Here is a 16,667-nt window from a genome sequence, read left to right as displayed (position 1 = left end):
AACTGCGGATGTCGTTATTTCAGTCCCACTCCTCACCCATCAGCGCCCACTTTTGCGCAAGCGTACAGGTGAGAGCCTGAGAACCGTACTCTTAGGCCGCTAATTTACTGCGCAAGCGCCCTGAGGCTGCCTCCGATTCGGCGAGCGCAGGCGCACTTTCTGTAGACCTAGCGCCTCACCGCCTCCCTGGAACCCGCCGCAGTGCGCAAGCGCGCAACATCTCCGTTTCCCTCCCCTCAGCCCCTCACCCCCCCCTCCTTTCCCCTTCAAGAAGCCGGCTCCGGGGCGCGCTCACCCCTGTGAGGAGGCCGGAGGCCGGACACAGGAGACGCTCTCTCCGTTCCCGGAAGATCATGTACCAGCCCAGCCGGGGGGCGGCCCGGCGCCTCGGCCCCTGCCTTCGCGCCTATCAGGCTCGTCCCCAGGTGAGCGCCGAGAGGAAGCGGGAGGGGAGAGGAGGGGGCGGGGAGAGACCCTCCTCAGCCGGCGCGTGGGGCGGAGCGCGCGTCCCGTTTCGCGCAAGCGTACTGACGTCCCACCACTCCTTCCCACCTGTGCGGAGCGGCGCGTGGAGGGGCGAGGGGTCTCAGGGACCGGAGGGCGGCGCTGCCAGCCCTGTCGCGCACGGGACGTCTGTCTCCCGGAACTTGGGGGGCAGGCGGGGTTGAGGCTGGCGCGGTGGGGCGCGGCCGCATTTCTCCCGCGTCTTCGCGGTTACCTGTGTCTGGAGGTGATTTGAAGGACAGAGGGCGGAGAGGTTCGCGGCGCCTCCAGGGAGCCGACCAGACGGACCTGCGGGCCGCGCTCTGCAGCCCACGCATCTTGCACCGGGATAGCGGTCCCGGCGGGAAGGCCGGCCCGAGTGGACCCGGTTCGGGCCCTTGTGCCCGGGCGGGCAAGATGGCCACGCCCCCGGCGGAGACGGCGCCTCCGGGACACCGTCGGGGACAGAGGTACCCGCGCGGCCTGCCCGCCTTCCCCGATAATAAGACCCCTCGGGGGCTCCTTGAAAACGCAGGAGCTCGAGTCAGGCCTGACTTTGAGTTACTTCTGCCTCATCGCAGTTTCAACATCAGTAAATCAGGAGCATCATGAGGTCCATCCAGCCTTTAACAGTCTCCTGGGCTTTTTCGTGTCATTAGAGGAGCCCAAGTGATGAGCTTACATTTATATACTACTTTACAGGTCGCAAAGTTTTATTGACATTTATTATCTCTTAAAGTCCTCATTGTGATTCAGTGTGGCTTCATCGTCCTTATTTATAGTACATTTATGGAAAACTCAGGCTGAGGGAATTAGAGTGCCTAACGTTACATTATAGAATTGGAACTCCAAAGTCTCCTAGTTCCAGTTGGATGTTCTTTTCTCTGCAACAGCCGCCTCACATACTCCTGGAGTTGTGTTAGAGGCCACATCATTTCATCCACAATATAACGAGACCTGTCTGGTGTTCATTCATTTGTTCATTCTTAAGTATGCACTCTTGTGATTCTTGCTGTAAGAGACAGACCTGCCCCCAAAGAGGTTTGGAATCTTAAATCTAAACGTATTTGCTATTTTGGCTAGGTATTTGTACTTAAGTCACAAGAAAGTATATCCTCCTGTTTTAAGCAGAGATGGAAATGAATTTTTCCTCTAGTAATTTGATCTTTTCTGTCAGAAGGAGCAGGTGGATTGGAAGCGTGTTAATGGGCAGAGTTTGGATGGAGGGGCATTAGGCAGCTGGATTCTTACCTTTTTTCTCTTTTGTTCTTCCTCCTCAGGACCAGTCTTCTCCATGGGCTCTACCATTCCCACCCCTTTGGCCTCACTCCACAACCACCACTTCTCCATCTTTGCCTCTTTTCTGGTCTCCCCCACCCCCAAGCCCTCCCACCCGACTGCTTCCCCCAGCTCCCCCACTGCCTCTCCCTCAGGTCCAAGCCCTCACCTCACCATGGGTGGTTCTCCCCCCAGGAAAGGGGGAGGAGGGGCCAGGACCCGAGTTACTTAGCGGCTGCCTGGATGGGCTCAGGAGCCTGTTTGAGGGGCCTCCCTGCCCCTGTCCTGGAGCTCTGATACCTTTCCAAGCCCCTGGAACCGCCCACCCTTCCCCTGCCACTCCATCAGGAGATCCAAGTATGGAGGAGCACCTGGCTGTCATGTATGAGAGACTGAGACAAGAGGTAAGTCCATTCAAAAGTGGCCTTTGTCCAAAATGGGGAGAGATGTAGGTAATTCTTAAAAATAGGAAGTTAGTCAGTCAGCTGGATTGTTTCTTGGAACCATGAGACAGGCATCGAAATATGTTTCAAACATTTCCCAAGGAAAAGATACTCCTCGGTTTGAATTAGGGATGAGATAACCTTTCACTCAGGAATAAGGAGACACTCGATATAGAAAATTGAGGAGTAGGATCATCTTTTCTTTCCTCCTGGATTCATGCCTTCTTCTTCCACCTAGCTTCCCAATCTCTTCCTTCACTCCCACGACTACACTCTCTACTCATCGGATGTGGAATTCATCAATGAGATCCTCAACATGCGTACCAAGTGAGAATCCATTGAACGGGTAGGGCCTTGGGCAGGAAAAGGACCCAGTGCTATTTTCACTTATTAGAGACGGTCCTAAGTTGCTTCTCACCACCGTCCCCAATTCCTCTGTCAGAGAACAGTTTGGTTTTCTGATTGTGTCGTCATGAGATTTCTTCCCCATCTCTTCCTGTCAGAGGCCGGACATGGTACATTCTGTCACTGACTCTCTGCCGCTTCCTGGCCTGGAACTATTTTGCACAGCTTCGGCTGGAGATTCTGCAGCTGACACGCCACCCTGAGAATTGGACCCTGCAAGCCCGCTGGCGGCTTGTGGGACTGCCCATTCACCTGCTCTTTCTTCGTTTTTATAAGCGTGACAAGGAGGAGCTTTACCGGTAAGAGAAGTGAGAAAAGAAACACCACAACTTTCTAATCTTACCCTTTTGCGAGTCTGCAGGCTAGTCTCCTAGACAATCCTCCCATCTACCCTGACTAGACTGCAGGCTCCTTGAAGGCAGGCTTTGTTTTAGTCTACTTTAATATAGAAAAAAATAGGGACTTTGAGTATATAGGAAGCTTCTGAACTCAGTTTCTTCATGTACATTACCTGGCACATAGTAGGGACTCATATACTTAATGAACAGATGAAAATACCTGTCTCTTAAGTTTTGCTTCACAGCCTTGGGTAAACTACTTGGTAAATTTCCAGCACAGAGTAGCATCCCGAGAAATTCTTAGCCTAAGCCCACACCAGTAGTTTCTAAACTTTGCTGCACAGTGGATTCTTGGATTTTTTTTTTTAATCCAAGAATCTTTTTTAAAATATTGGTGCCAGACATCCTGATTTAATTGGGCCCAGGGTAGAACTCAGGATTTTTAAAAGATCCTCAGGTGATCTAACACATAGCAAAGGTTAAGAACTACTAGTTTAAACAAATGCTTGAATTAAAACTTTAGGACCAATAACCCTCTCTCTCAGTGAGCCTCTTTCTCCCTTCACCAGGACCTATGATGCCTATTCCACCTTCTACCTGAATTCCAATGGCCTCATTTGTCGCCATCGCCTAGACAAAGTGAGTGCTAGGGCTGTGGGGGGCGGGGGGTGGTGTGCGGGTGACAAAGTAGAACATCACACCAGCTACATTAACCTTTCTCGCTTTAGCTGATGCCTTCACATTCACCCCCCGCACCTGTGAAGAAGCTGTTAGTGGGAGCCCTGGTGGCTCTGGGGCTGTCGGAACCAGAACCCAACTTACACCTGTGTTCCAAGGACTGATCAGGAACTGGGGCAGAGGCAGCACTGATGACTTTGCTACGCACAAAAAGAGGCGGTGGAGGCAGCTGAGAGCCTCAGAGCCAGTTACCTCCCCAATTCGCTCTCCTCCTCTACTTTCCATCTCATGCTATGTAAAGCTGCTGTGTAATTTAACTTGTAAATAATAAAATCTACATGAATATATGAGATCCAATTTCCATGTCACTTTTTTCTGAATCTCAAAAGTTCCCCATGGAATTTCCCTGGTGATCCAGGGGTTAGGACTCCACACTCTTCACTGCTGAGGGCAAGGATTCAATCCCTGGTCAGGGAACTAAGATCCCACAAGCCGAGTAGCCAAAAAAAAAAGTTCCCCATAGCTTTACTCTAAAAATATTTTTATTAATAGATATTAAATAAGGTACAGAAGGAAAAGGAGCTGGTGTTAGGTTCTGATTGTTCTGTCCCCTGCTCTTCACCCTAGCTCTTCCCGTGTCTTGCCTATTTTTTTGGGCATTTTCTTAGCATGGGGATCTTCTAGCTCCTTGGCCTTGTAATAGTGGGGCGCCACTTCGAGAAGCCAACTGCTCTCAATCTCCAATACCTGCAAGAGGAGAGAAAAAATCAGCAAGATTCTCTTTTGTCCAACCTAGATTCTGAGATGTGTGTGATTTTTAAAAAGGTTCTCTTCTTTCCCCTTTGTCTGTAGGGCAAGGGAAATGGGTATCTGGCTCTAATACTCTATATCCCAACACTCTGTTATATGTTGTTCAAGAGCACAAGTAAGCTAACTAAACAAAAGCCTGAACCTAAAGACTAAAATACACTCAAGACAAAGGCCACACCTGCTTTGTTCACCATTATCACTGCAGCCCCTGAAGCACTGAGACAATACATTCAGCACTTAGTGAATGAACAGTTAGATCTTAGCGGATGCTGAGACAGCTTTAGAATGGATGCCTTTCTACCTTATCCTACCTTAAACCAAGTTGCTTTCCTCTTTCTCTGCCAGTCCCAGCAACCTGAACCTGGGTTTTTCGCATGCCAGAATACCATCTCCCACACAAGCCACCTGCCTGGGCAGGCCAAGGTGCCCTCACCTGTCTCATGAACTCTTTGGTGGTCAAGACAAGTTCATGGTAGAGCAGCCAGCGTGGCTGTTCCTCAAAGAGGGAAGAGTTGGGATGAATGAACACCGTCTGCTGCTGTTTGACTGTGCGGTAGCCGCTGCGAGTCAACCGTGCTGTGTGGTAGAAGTAGCCAGCGGTGATGGCCTGGAAGCAGGCGGGAAAGGAAGTCAATGGGAAAGGCTGGCATCCAGGGACCCTCAGCACTCGCTACCTTTTTAGTGCAGGGTTTCACTTCACTTCACTTTGGGAGACCTAAGAAGGTAAGGACCTCCAGTGCCCCAGGAAGAAAGAACAAGGGGAACCCATCTTCCCCAGGGAAAGGGGCACATTCTCAGGTCGCTGGCCCCAGACAAGCTTGCTCCTCAGGAGATAATGGGTGGATGGCAGGAGACTAGACTAAGGAAATGCTGACCTTTCGAACACGGATGTAGTCCCCTTGGCAGGAACTGAGACCAACTTCCACACGTTCCAAGAGCCCCTCCAGCTGCTCCCGCACATCCCGGGCTCGGCGCATGGATCTGAACTGAACAAAGTTCTCATAGCACCACTGGGAAGAGTAACCACTCTCAGCCCACTGTGAAGAGAGAGGGAGGGAAAAGGGGGATGTTAAGTTTATACAGCAGGACCAGAGTCCCCTGTGCCCTCCTCATTCCCATTCACCCAAGCCCAGGGACCTGTGTATAAACATTCAGCAGAACCAGGTGGTCCCCACCAGGGAGGAAGAAGTTGACCCGAGCGTTGTCAGCATGGACGACCTTGTCCTTGGGTCGGTAGAAGATGGAGTTGTTGACAGAGAGCATGGCAGCCACTGTCAGGATCTCCTCTGAACAGCTGTACCTGGGGCAGGAAGGGAGAAACATGAGAGCTCAAAGCAAGACACAGAGGAACAGACCCAGTGAAGAGGAAAGGGACCGCGGTATGATGGATGTCCTCATGCGGCGGCTGCAGGCTGGGCTGACGGCTACAAATCAGAGCGTAGACTGCTTTTGGTGGCAGGGGCAGCAGGATGGGGGTCCAGGAGGGGAGGTCAGGCTGTAGATAAAACAGTAACAGGAGAGACGTGCAGGGAGGCAGGGGTGGGAAAACGTCGTGAGGGTAAGAAGGTGTGCATTACAGCAATTTTTTAAGTTCATGTAATGACCTTTAACTTCAACCACAGCCAAGGGATGGCCTTAAAAAGTGGTCCCCCCACAGCTGCACCTAAATGCTCTAGTCCGAAATGGGAGGAGAGACTAAGTCTCCAAGCCAGCCCTCCCTCAGCACTCCTCACAGATAAAAAGTCTTCCACTTTTGTTCATGCCCCCAAATTTTCTACATTCTTGGCTATCTCACCCATTTGATATCATAACCAAAGACAGGACGGTGTCTGACTGACCCTTGTGGACCTCAAAAGGGCAATAGGAGTTATCCAACAACTTGTTATTAGTTAAAGAATAATGTGGTGGAGAGGAAAAGGAAGTGCACAAAGATGGCCCCAGAGACAGAAGCAGGCATGGCCAGTGTGTGTGCCAGAGGCCCGGCTGAGTCAAGGGCTTACTTCTCAGAGGCCAGGATCATTTTAGACAGCATGGGGTCCACAGGCAGCTCTGCCATCTTTCGACCAGACTAAGGAGAGGAAAGAGAGAGTTGAGGCCACTCCTTCTTCAGGTGTCCCCCTGCCCCTCAAGGGGTCACCCTAGCCTTCCTCCAACCCCAGCCCACTGCCCTCCCACCTCACCGTGGTGAGCTCCCCAAGGTGGTTGAGGGCTCCTAGTGCATAGAGCTGCTCCAGAGCCAGCAGCAGGGTCTCGTATGGCGGGGGGTCCAGGAAATCAAAGTGCATTAGGTCATGGATCCCTGGAAAAGGATGGGTGGGGTTAGGACAGACTCCTTCACATGACCAGTGATGGCAGCCCCACCCTCCCCTCTCAAGAGGACTGGGGAGCCCAGTCACCTAAGCTCTTAAGCAGCAACACGACGTTGCCCAGGCTGGTCCTCTGAATCTCGGGCACCGTGGTTTCCTCCAGCTCGTGCTGGTAAGCCCAGGCGGTATACAGGCGGAAGCACTTCCCCGCAGCCACCCGACCCGCCCGGCCAGCTCGCTGATTGGCAGAGGCCTGGAAAGAAAGGACCGTTTGTCAGGCCCATTGACACTCTGGTGATAGAAAAGAGAAAGGGTGGTATTTCTGCAAGAAATATGGGGGATATGGGTGCAGACCGCTAACCCCCCTGCTCTGAGCTATCCCCACTGCTTCTGAGTTGGCCTGTTGTCCTCCTCGCCCCATGGAGATCCCACTCCGGCCCAGGCCCACCTTGCTGCAGGGTGTGACAGTGAGCGATTCCATGCCTGTGCGGGGGTTGTAGCTCTTCTGCTTACAGAACCCTGGATCCAGCACATAAATGATGCCCTCAATGGTAAGCGAGGTCTCAGCGATATTGGTTGCCACAACCACCTGAATGAGAGGATGTGGGGTCACCCAGAAACTCCACCCACCTAGTTACCCAGAAGTCATTCTGGAAGACAAGGAGTGGACAAACGGGGGCAAAGGAGCAGGAGCTGAAGCAATCTGGCCAAGGTCAGGAGAGGGGAACAGACCAGCAGAGAGGGGAGAGAGACGTGGGGATAAGCAGGGCATAACAAGGAAAGAAAACGAAGAGGGTTCAGCAGTTTTTTTCAGAGATGGGAGCTGAGGGAGTTAGGCTCCTGCCCCATCTTCCCCACTGTTGCTTTCATAATTACCTTCATATGTTAGTTCCTAAAATAAACCCCCTGATGAGTCCCGCTGCTCTACTCCTGCCCCTGGTTACACAGCATCCAGAATGATCCTTTTAAAATGTGAGCCTCTTACATCACTCCCTGCATCCTTCAGTGGTTCCCATCCTACCTGACAATCACAGCCAAGATCTTTTAGGCCCCAAGTTCTCCAGACCCTGGCTACCCTTCCGACCTCATCTCTGAGCACCAGCGCTCCTCACTCCACCCCTGCCCTCACACCCATCCTCCACGTGGGTTATTCCCTCCACTTGGCGCATCTTCCGGATCAGATGTCAGCCTGGCACCCTCCCTTGCCTGGCTGAGGCTCCAGTTTCACACTCACCTCATCAGACAGGGGGTGTCCCTACACCCTAAGGAAAATACCTTCCTGCCATTCTTTCCCCCCAACCTTGACTCCCCTGGATGTGCACTGTACTTCTTCAGAGCCTTTGTCACAAATTGACATTATGTATTTATGTGTTACTTCCTAACCTCTGTTAGTCTAAACTCCCTGAGGCTAGAGACTTCGTTTAGTCCATCACTATATCCTCATCCCTTAGAACAGTTCCTGGAAAGTGGGAGGAGCTCTATAAATATTTGTGGAAAGTTACATCTTTGCTCACAGTCCTTTGATGACCACTCACTGGTCTGAAGTCCACACTCTTCCTCCTGCCATCAAAGGCTCTCTCTAACCGCCATCCCAAGTTGTTTTCAGCTGTCTCCCCTTCCTTTGCCATGTGAGCCTTCCATTAAGCCTGCTAGATTACTCTGACCTCAAACACCCCTTAGGCCTTCCTCTGATACTCCCCCAGCATCTTCCTTAAAGATCCAGTTCAAATCCTGCCTCCTGGCAAACCCAGACCCTCCCTTCTCATTGCATCTCTGCCACACTCACTTTCTGGACCATGCATTTGACTATCTCTCTGTCCCTGCTGTTGTCACCCTCTCCAGCGCCAGCAGTGACGGGCTGGCTGACTGCCACCCAGCCTCGCAGCTGTGCCAGGAAACACGTTGCACAGGGCATGCGCGTTCCTTCCTTTTCACTACTAACTGCATGAACCATAGGGAATGATGAATGTGGGCTTCTCCAACTGACCTTCCGTGCCCCCGGGGGCGTGGGCTGGAAGATCCGCGCCTGCATGTCGGAAGGCAGGTTGGCATAAATGGGCAGCACCAGGAGCTCCCGGATTTTGGAGCCCAGGCGGCGGCAGCGATCCTGGAGCATCTCGCAGGCAGCCTCGATCTCCTCCTGGATTTGGGTCGGGGAGAGCAGCACGGAACCCTGAGTCACGCAGGGCTGACCCGCCAGCCCAGTCTTCCCCAGGATACATACACCAGCCCTGCCCCACATCGCACCTGTCCTGTCAGGAACACCAGGATGTCCCCGGGGGGCTGAGTCACGTGGATCTGCAGCACGGACACCACACAGGCCTCCAGGTAGTCCGCCTCCGGAGCCTGGGCAGGAGTACGCAGGGTCACGGGAGGGCCACCTGCTCCAGCAAACCCTTCCTCTCCTCCCACCTCGACATACACTTCATCCCGGTTCCCCTCAGGACTCTCATCCCATCCTTCCCTCCAAGGCCAATCTCCTCCAAGGCTCTGCTGCCTTCACACTTAAGCCCGCCCTCCCTAAGGGGGCACCTTGGTGTAGAAGATGTCAACTGGAAATCTGCGTCCAGGGATTCGGAAGATGGGGGCGTCATCGAAGAAAGTGGAAAAGCGGGCCGTGTCCAATGTGGCTGAAGCCACCAGGACCTTGAGCTCAGGTCGGAACCGTGCAACATCCTTGATCAAGCCAAAGAGAATGTCTGTGTGCAGGGTCCGTTCGTGGGCCTCATCCACCATCACCACACTGGGGAAGGAACGGGTGCAGCAGTGAGCTGGGGGTGCGGGACACTGGGACCTCCAGAGGAGAGAAACAGAAGAAAGCAAAGAGCCAAAGGGTGAATGTGGGAGGAAGGGGCTCCAAAGAGAGGCCAGTCATCGCAGTTAAGACAGACAACAGAAAGTCAGAGAAGGAGGGGGCTTGTGAGTGTACAGCATCTCCCAGCCTGGGCAGACAACAGCACCCACGATCTAACCCTAACTCTCTGGGCCAATCTCAGTTCTAGGACGGTTAAAACCATAAAGATTCACGAACTGGTGGATAAGTCAGAAGAGAAGACAATGGCCAAACTGGCTGTTGGAAGTGAGAAAACAGGGTGGGAAGAAATGAGACAAAAGCCAGAGATGAAAGGATATGATAAAGGAAGATGCTGAAGGTCAGAAGAGCAGCAGACGGGAGGGAGACGAGGGTGGGTGGCTCCCCTTCCCATGGGAGCTGGGGGAGCTGTGCGGACCTGTAACTTGCAAGGTCAGGCTCAGAGAGGAACTCCCGGAGAAGCATCCCGTCCGTCATGTAGCGCAGGACGGTTCGCTCTGACGTGCAGTCCTCAAAGCGGATGCTGTAGCCGACCTGTTGAGGGGTCCAGGAGTGATGAACAGTTGGGCTGGTGCTCCCGGGAGGGAGGGCCAGGGGACAAGGGCAAGCACCTGGACCGGTGGGGGGCAGGGGGAGCCTGTGGGCAGCTGGGACTGAATCCCAGACCCAAGGGGCTCCCCGCAACCCTCAGTCCCCACAGGTCTCACCTCATTGCCAAGCTTCACACCCATCTCCCGGGCCACTCGGGCAGCCACGCTCATGGCTGCCACTCTCCGGGGCTGGGTACAGGCGATCTTCATACCCTTTTTTGTGTAACCCTGCATGACAAGAATAAAGAGGAGGCTTTCCCTTTGCTAAATATGCAATTCAGAGAAGCTGGAAATGCAGGCCAGGGCAGCAGGAACGGAGGAACAGACAGAAGCTGAAAACCAGACAAAGATCAACAAATAGGATGGCAGACGTGGAGCTCCCTAAGGGTCCTCACCCAGCCCTGGCAGTCCCAGCCCGCTGGGTCATCAGGTTCAGGGCTCTACGAGATGTGAGCTGGAAAAGGACTGACCGACTGGGTAGACCCCAAAGCAAGGGGAACAAAGGAAGGCACAAAAGCAGGCGAGGTCTTTTCAGTCCTCATTCCCTGGCCCTGCAGAGGCCAGGCTGGTGGAGCGCGGGGTCCGCATTCACACCCACCTGCCGTCTATCCATCTCCACCTCCTGCCTACGTGAAGGCACAGCACGCCTCCCAGGCATGGACCCCATGGCAGGAAGTGAGAAGGGAAATGGGGAAAGGGTGTGGTCCTTCCTTTGAAGACCCTCACTACCGAGCAGAAAAGACTAAAGGAGTGAGACGAAAAGGGAAAGCAATGACATAAAACCCCATGAAAAGGAGCTACCAGCACAGCGCTGGTCAGTGGCAACTGAGGGTGTGGCTGCCGTACCTCCTCAAAGAGGTACTGAGGGATCTGGGTGGTCTTGCCCGAGCCTGTCTCGCCTTCGATGATGAGGACCTGATGATTAGCAATAGCGGCCAGGAGCTCCTCTCGAAATGGGAACACAGGAAGGCTGCGGCGCACGGCCTGGATGGACTCCTTCTGCTGGGCCTGAGTGGGGGCGGGCGGGGCCGACGGCTCCTAAGGATGGGAAAGAGGGCTGTGAGCATCAGGGCCAGTGCCAGCCTCCTCAGGACGTCCCTGCGCCCCCTACCCTCACCTCATCGCCCTGGAGCTGAGTGGCCCGGACAAACTCAATGGTCTCCTCCTCCTCCAGCACCAGCTGATACTTGGGCTCCTGGGAGGCAGCATCTCGGGCCCCAAACTTCAGGGATGCTGCCCCGAGCCGGGCCTCCTCCCAGCGCCGCTGCTCCTCCCCAGGGGCGCCGGACTCCTCCTCCACTAGATCCACTGTGCGTGCAGGCTACGGAGACAGGGGGACGTGGAGACAGAGCTGCCCTCTCTGCCCAGCGCCCCCTCCCCAGCCGCTACTGCCACAGAGAAAGGCAAGACAAGGGAGGGCCCGCCAAGCCGCCGCCCTAGTCCCCGAAGCCTTCCCTCCCCTCCGCTCGGGCACCTGGGCTGAAGCGGCGACCCCTCGCCTCACCTGTCCTCGGGTCTCCTCGGGCATGTGGTAGCGATTGGTGGCCTCCAGTTTCTCCTGCTCCCCAGCCGCCCGGTACTCCCGGGCCAGATCCCGCACGCGCCGCTTGTACCTGAGCTCCCGGCGCTCGTGTCGGCTCAGCTCCACGTCCCCAAAGAGGAACTCCTCGTCCGCCAGCTCGGCCTCCAGGTCTTCCAGCTTCTCTCGCTCCCGCTTGGCCAGGTACTCTCGGCGGGATTTCTTCCTCAGCTCAGGGACCTGGGTCAGGCCAGGGCAGTCAGAGCCTCCCCTCGCTAGAAGAGTGACCCCTTTCCCCTGTCCCCTTAAGAGGCACAACCTCCTGGGCAGGCCTGCCCGGGAACCTAAAGATGTGTCCTCCACCGTCCTTCCCTTTTCACTGAACAGCCTAACGAGGAGCCCAACGTAGGGCCCACACGCTGCCTTCCAGCAGCTCGGACGGTCCTTCCAGGCAGCCTCACCATCTTTGCCAATATCGATTCACCAGGATGATTATGCGTGTATTTTCTATTCTACCCTTGCTATTTTGTTCAACCCAGTGTAAAGGGGGAAAACATGACGGCTGACGCCACGATGTGGAGGCAGAGGTCTCCAACTGAAAACAACTGAGACACTCAGAATCCGCCAGGGGCCCTCCCCTGGGGGGCCGAGTGTATCCGGTTGACCAAAGAGTTCATTCGGGCTTTTCTGTAACATCTTATGGAAAACACTTGAATGAACTTTTTGGCCAACTTGATACTTAATTGCTTGGTTTTTTTGTTCCATGATACACTAAAATGGAGTTTATGCTCATGAGCTGATCTGAGTACCACAATCGAATTCTCCTTTGGCCTGACAGGCACACCGCTGGACAGTACCCGCCCTCGCCCCACCATGGGATGTACACACCACCACCCAAGAAGCGCTGCTGCTACAGCTGTTTAATCTGAGTCTAAGCGAGCTGCAAGACCCAATTTCCACTTTAAAGTAAGCACTGGGACAGAACTTAACACCGCAAGATACGGATCAGATAAATCCAGAATGTAGGACATGGTGTACAAGATGAGACAGAAAGCAAGAGAGAAGGGGAAAATGAAACAAACTGAAGAGACCTCACACTCAAATGCAACGCATGAATGCAACTGGCTTCCAGTTTGGAAAAAGCAGTTATTAAAGACATTTGGGGATAACTGAGGAAATCTTATTGTGGGCAGATTCTTAGCTGATCCATGAGAATCATCTTCTTGGGTGTGACAGTGGCGCGGTGTGAGAATGTCTGCAGACACCAGGGACACGCTGATGGCATAAAATGCCACGATGTCTAAAACTTCCGTACGGTTCAAAAAGGACCAAAAAAGCTGCCACTTACACAAACACTGAAAATGCTGCAATTTTTTAATCCAAACAGTCTGGATAGATGTTGTTACGCTATTCTTTCAACTTTCCTATTGGTGTAAATTATGAAAATTTTCATAATTAAAAAAGGAAAGAAAAGTTCAAGAAAGTAAAAATACTACATCAGCACCAAGAGACATCTCAGAAGTCTCTGGCTACAGTCACTTTCTGGGGTGTAACCTGAGATGGATACATCAGGGGAGACCCGATGGCCACTAAGGCATTGTTAAGACACCAAGAGTCTCGAAATTCTTTGGGGGAAATCTAAGTGTGACTTACATGGGAAAGCCAGGCCTTCAGAAAACTGCAACCCTACCGAGGCTCCCCTGTAACAAGTCTAGTGCATGAATCACAAAGGCTCAGTCCCTGTGCAGTGAGAAGACCAACTCTGAAAATCAGTGGGTGATCACAAGGCCCGGGGGAGTGGGAGATGGGGTGGGGAAATGGAGGGATTAGACCGTAGGAAGGTATGTGGAGATGGTGTGCACAAGCTCAGCAGTCAGCACATCCCTGCCCTGCCCCTGTCCTCCAGCCAGCCCCTTGACCTTCCAGCTGCCTTTTGAGTATACCTCTTTAAGTCCCAGGAACAGGGAAATACTCCCTCACTAACATACAGTCTGATCTGATCCTAAGGAGTGAGAGGGTTTCTGGGCCATTTCCTTCCCACTACAGTTTAAGTCTATCCTTAGCTGGCCCCTCAACCAGAGACCCAACACCCCCCACCCCACTTCCTCTGCATCTTTCCTCCCTACCCCTAACCACTCCATCAGGAAGTCTTTCCCTTTGTCTTTCTGGGCACAGGGACTCACCATGGCTTTCCGGTCTTCCTCAGCCATCTTGAGGCGTTTCTGAGCCTCTTCGTAAGCCTAGGAGAAGAAGGCAAGACTGGTCAAAGTCCCCACGCCCACAGCCATTCCTGTCTAGAATCACAAGCATCACTCAGATGTTCCCTAGCACAAAGAAACGTCCCCCCTTCACTGAGGAATCTCTGTGGTTACAGGTTCAGCAGAGAGCCACTTTAGCCCAAAGACCCAAAGAGATAACCAGACTACTGGAGGTGTCCCCTTGTCTTCCCAGAGATCACTATCTGCGGTCACACCCAACCTCAGACCAGATCCAGGAGTCTGCGTGGGAACTGAGGGAACGTGCTGCTCCAACGCACCTTCTTGTCTGACCGCTCCAGGACGTTTCGAGTCCGATCCTTGTCCCGCTGCCGAACCCGTTCGGCAAACGCATCGCGTTCCTCCAGGTCCTGAAGGCGCTCTCGCTCTGTCCGCTCCCACTCATCCTCTGACTCTGGCTTTTCCGTCTGCTCTTTCTTCTCCCTGCAGCCCAGCCCAGAGGATTAACTGAGGGCACTCAGAGGCTTCCCGTCCCATCAACCACCTGCCCCATTCTCTCGCCCCCTACTTCTGACTTACCCTGTCTTCCTCTTTCCTTTCTCAGAAACTTGTTCCTCCTCCTCGTCTTCCTCTTCCGCCTCACGTTTCTTCCTGAGGTGTTTCCGTTTTTTCCGCTTCTTCTGGATACTGCTCCCGGCCCTGCCCACAGTCTCCTCGCTGCTCTCCTCACTGTCCTCCAACAACATATAAGAGCGGTTCTTTTCCAGCAGGGCTCGGGCTTCTCGCTCAGCTGCCCGAGCTGGCTTTTCCACCACTGCCTTCCGTGGGACCTGTCGGGAGAGAGAGGAAAAGTCAAGGGGATGTGAGCAACTCCTGATCTCTGCCCACCTACTCTGCCCGGTTCCTAATTTAAGGAGTAACTGATCTTAAGCCAGCTGTCATTCTCTCTCTTCCCCAAGGCTTCACACCATGTCCATCAGCCCAAATGGGGTCTCTCAGTTTCTAAGCCTATCCCGTGCACCCCCTGCTAGGTACTAGGGATATAGGGATAAAGAGACAAAACTTCCTGCCCTCACGGAGTTTACATTCTCACACCCAATTCTCGACTGCTCAGCCTCTGTTCTCCCCAATGACTAAGTCATTCCTACCCAAGGACTGGACAAGGATTGTCCAGATTGTTTTGCAGAGCCCTGTCACGGGCCGGCACTGTACCAGCCTCCAGAGATACCCTGGTGAACAGATTAACACTGAGCTCCTACCCTCACATCAAGTACATTCTAACTTCATCTTTCACCAAGTGCATATGGGACAGCCACACCAGGTTATCTGCCATTCTCTGAACAAGTTCAACACTTTTAGTCTTACTGTATATTTCTGAGCTCTTGTTCTGCAGGGTACAATTAGATGGTATGAATACAAAGACAAAAAACACAGTCTTGTCTTCCAGGAGCTCACCATTACACCTTTACTCTTCCCCTTTCTCTACCCAACAAATTCCAGAGAATCTTTGGGCTGCTTTTCGCCATCACCGCTACACCACTTCTACCCTCCCACAACACTGCCCACACATCTCTTCTATAGCCTCACTCTTCGAAGGGTGGGTAAGTTTCCAGCATCACCCGGAAACTTGTAAGATTTGTTAGAAATGAAGAAAGGAAGAAACCATCCCAGACCTACCGAATCGGAACAAAAGCCGTGGATGAATCCTAAACCTGTTTGAGAAACACTGCTCTATAGACCCTTAAGCCCTCCTCAATCTTCTCCACGGGAGTGGTCGTCCAGCCCGAAAGTAATAACTGCTTGCAAAGTGAAGTCGCTCAGTCGTGTCCGACTCCTTGCGACCCCATGGACTGTAGCCCACCAGGCTCCTCCGTCCATGGGATTCTCCAGGCAAGAATACTGGAGTGGCTTGCCATTTCCTTCTCCAGGGGATCTTCCCGACCCAGGGATCGAACCCAGGTTTCCCGCGTTGCAGGCAGACACTTTAACCTCTGAGCCACCAGGGAAGCCCAAACTGAGCTTAATTCTCCGTTGGACAGTTTGCCCAAGTGAGCCCAAACTCCGTTGGACAAGTAACCTGGGGGCCCCTCCCCTGCTCCACCCACTCTCCCGCCGCTCCCACGCCCGGTCCCGCCTCTCCCAGCACCTTGTTCCAGAGTCTGAGGGCGAAGTCCCGGGCCGGCCCACTGAGGTCCAAGGTATCGGTGTCTCGCAAGCGCTGCACGAACTCCTCTGCCGAGGCACAGCGCTGCGCGGTACCGATCAGGAACTGGGCCACGTGCCGCTCGCTCAGCCCCAGCACCGAGTGCAGCTCGTCTTGCACCCAGCGCTCCAGCCCCGCCGGTGTCGCCATGGCGACACACGCTCCCTATTCCTGGCCCTGAAAGTGTCTCCAGCTGCCACGTCGGCGGCCGGGCGGATCGGAGGCCTAGAGCTCCAGGATGGAGCCTCTGCTCCGGAATGGAGCTGCCTGAGAACCTAGGACTTCAGTTTCCGATAGTCCAAAGCAATCTTCCCGGACCGCAGAGGCCGGAAGTGGCTGCTCTTTTTCGGCCTACGCACTACGGTGGCCGAGCGAGTTCAAATCTCGCGCAATTGTACGCGAAGCTCGGAATAAAACATGTTCATTTCTTCCCCTACTGAATTTCTGTCGCCCTCTGTTGGTCATTAGTGAATATTACATTCATTCATTTCATTCAACTATATTGAGAACCTTGGAGAAGGCAATGGCACCCCACTCCAGTACTCTTGCCTGGAAAATCCCTTGGACGGAGGAGCCTGGTAGGCTG

General features: G+C 53.5%; 3 protein-coding genes across 4 annotated transcripts in view; 1 reads left to right on the top strand and 2 right to left on the bottom strand.

Annotated features, from left to right (window-relative positions):
• Positions 1 to 806, bottom strand: part of PPP1R10 (protein phosphatase 1 regulatory subunit 10) — a 37,822-nt gene extending 37,016 nt beyond the window's left edge. Inside the window, exon 1 of the mRNA XM_061399203.1 lies at positions 719 to 806. The gene's annotated coding sequence lies outside the window, so the exon portion shown is untranslated. The remainder of the gene's footprint in view (positions 1 to 718) is intronic.
• On the top strand, positions 74 to 3,975 carry C23H6orf136 (chromosome 23 C6orf136 homolog). The gene is given in 10 exon segments (XM_061399211.1): positions 74 to 481; positions 483 to 534; positions 536 to 649; positions 652 to 754; positions 757 to 953; positions 1,764 to 2,165; positions 2,443 to 2,531; positions 2,708 to 2,908; positions 3,517 to 3,586; positions 3,676 to 3,975. Coding segments are annotated over 10 exon segments (1,470 nt in total). The 5' UTR covers positions 74 to 353; the 3' UTR covers positions 3,790 to 3,975.
• A 174-nt stretch (positions 3,976 to 4,149) lies between these two features.
• On the bottom strand, positions 4,150 to 16,436 carry DHX16 (DEAH-box helicase 16). 2 transcript variants are annotated; one of them, XM_061399200.1, is made up of 20 exons: positions 16,025 to 16,436; positions 14,458 to 14,708; positions 14,199 to 14,361; positions 13,846 to 13,902; positions 11,648 to 11,902; positions 11,261 to 11,464; positions 10,990 to 11,181; positions 10,261 to 10,371; positions 9,972 to 10,087; positions 9,274 to 9,484; positions 8,989 to 9,087; positions 8,729 to 8,881; positions 7,190 to 7,330; positions 6,832 to 6,994; positions 6,616 to 6,734; positions 6,436 to 6,503; positions 5,573 to 5,735; positions 5,311 to 5,472; positions 4,869 to 5,042; positions 4,150 to 4,372 (listed from the first exon to the last, which is right to left on the bottom strand). In XM_061399200.1, exons 1-20 carry the CDS (start codon positions 16,229 to 16,231, stop codon positions 4,244 to 4,246), a joined length of 3,138 nt encoding a protein of 1,045 aa, XP_061255184.1. In that variant the 5' UTR covers positions 16,232 to 16,436; the 3' UTR covers positions 4,150 to 4,243. The 2 variants fall into 2 exon arrangements, with proteins under 2 accessions (XP_061255184.1, XP_061255185.1); XM_061399201.1 differs by lacking the exon at positions 7,190 to 7,330.
• Between the last annotated feature and the right edge of the window lie 231 nt (positions 16,437 to 16,667).

The sequence above is a fragment of the Bos javanicus genome, chromosome 23 (genome assembly GCF_032452875.1).
Source record: "Bos javanicus breed banteng chromosome 23, ARS-OSU_banteng_1.0, whole genome shotgun sequence".
NCBI lineage: Eukaryota > Metazoa > Chordata > Mammalia > Artiodactyla > Bovidae > Bos > Bos javanicus.
This window is presented reverse-complemented; position numbering and strand designations above follow the sequence as displayed.

Bases quoted from the DNA above. Each gene is read 5' to 3' on its own strand.
- DHX16 (XM_061399200.1), bottom strand. From the start codon at position 16,231: ATGGCGACACCGGCGGGGCTGGAGCGCTGGGTGCAAGACGAGCTGCAC. The intron at 11,465-11,647 runs GTGAGGCGAGGG...CTGTCTCCGTAG, and splicing joins CCGAGGAGACCCGAGGACAG to CCTGCACGCACAGTGGATCT. The intron at 7,331-8,728 runs GTCAGTTGGAGA...CCTCTCATTCAG, and splicing joins CGCCCCCGGGGGCACGGAAG to GTGGTTGTGGCAACCAATAT.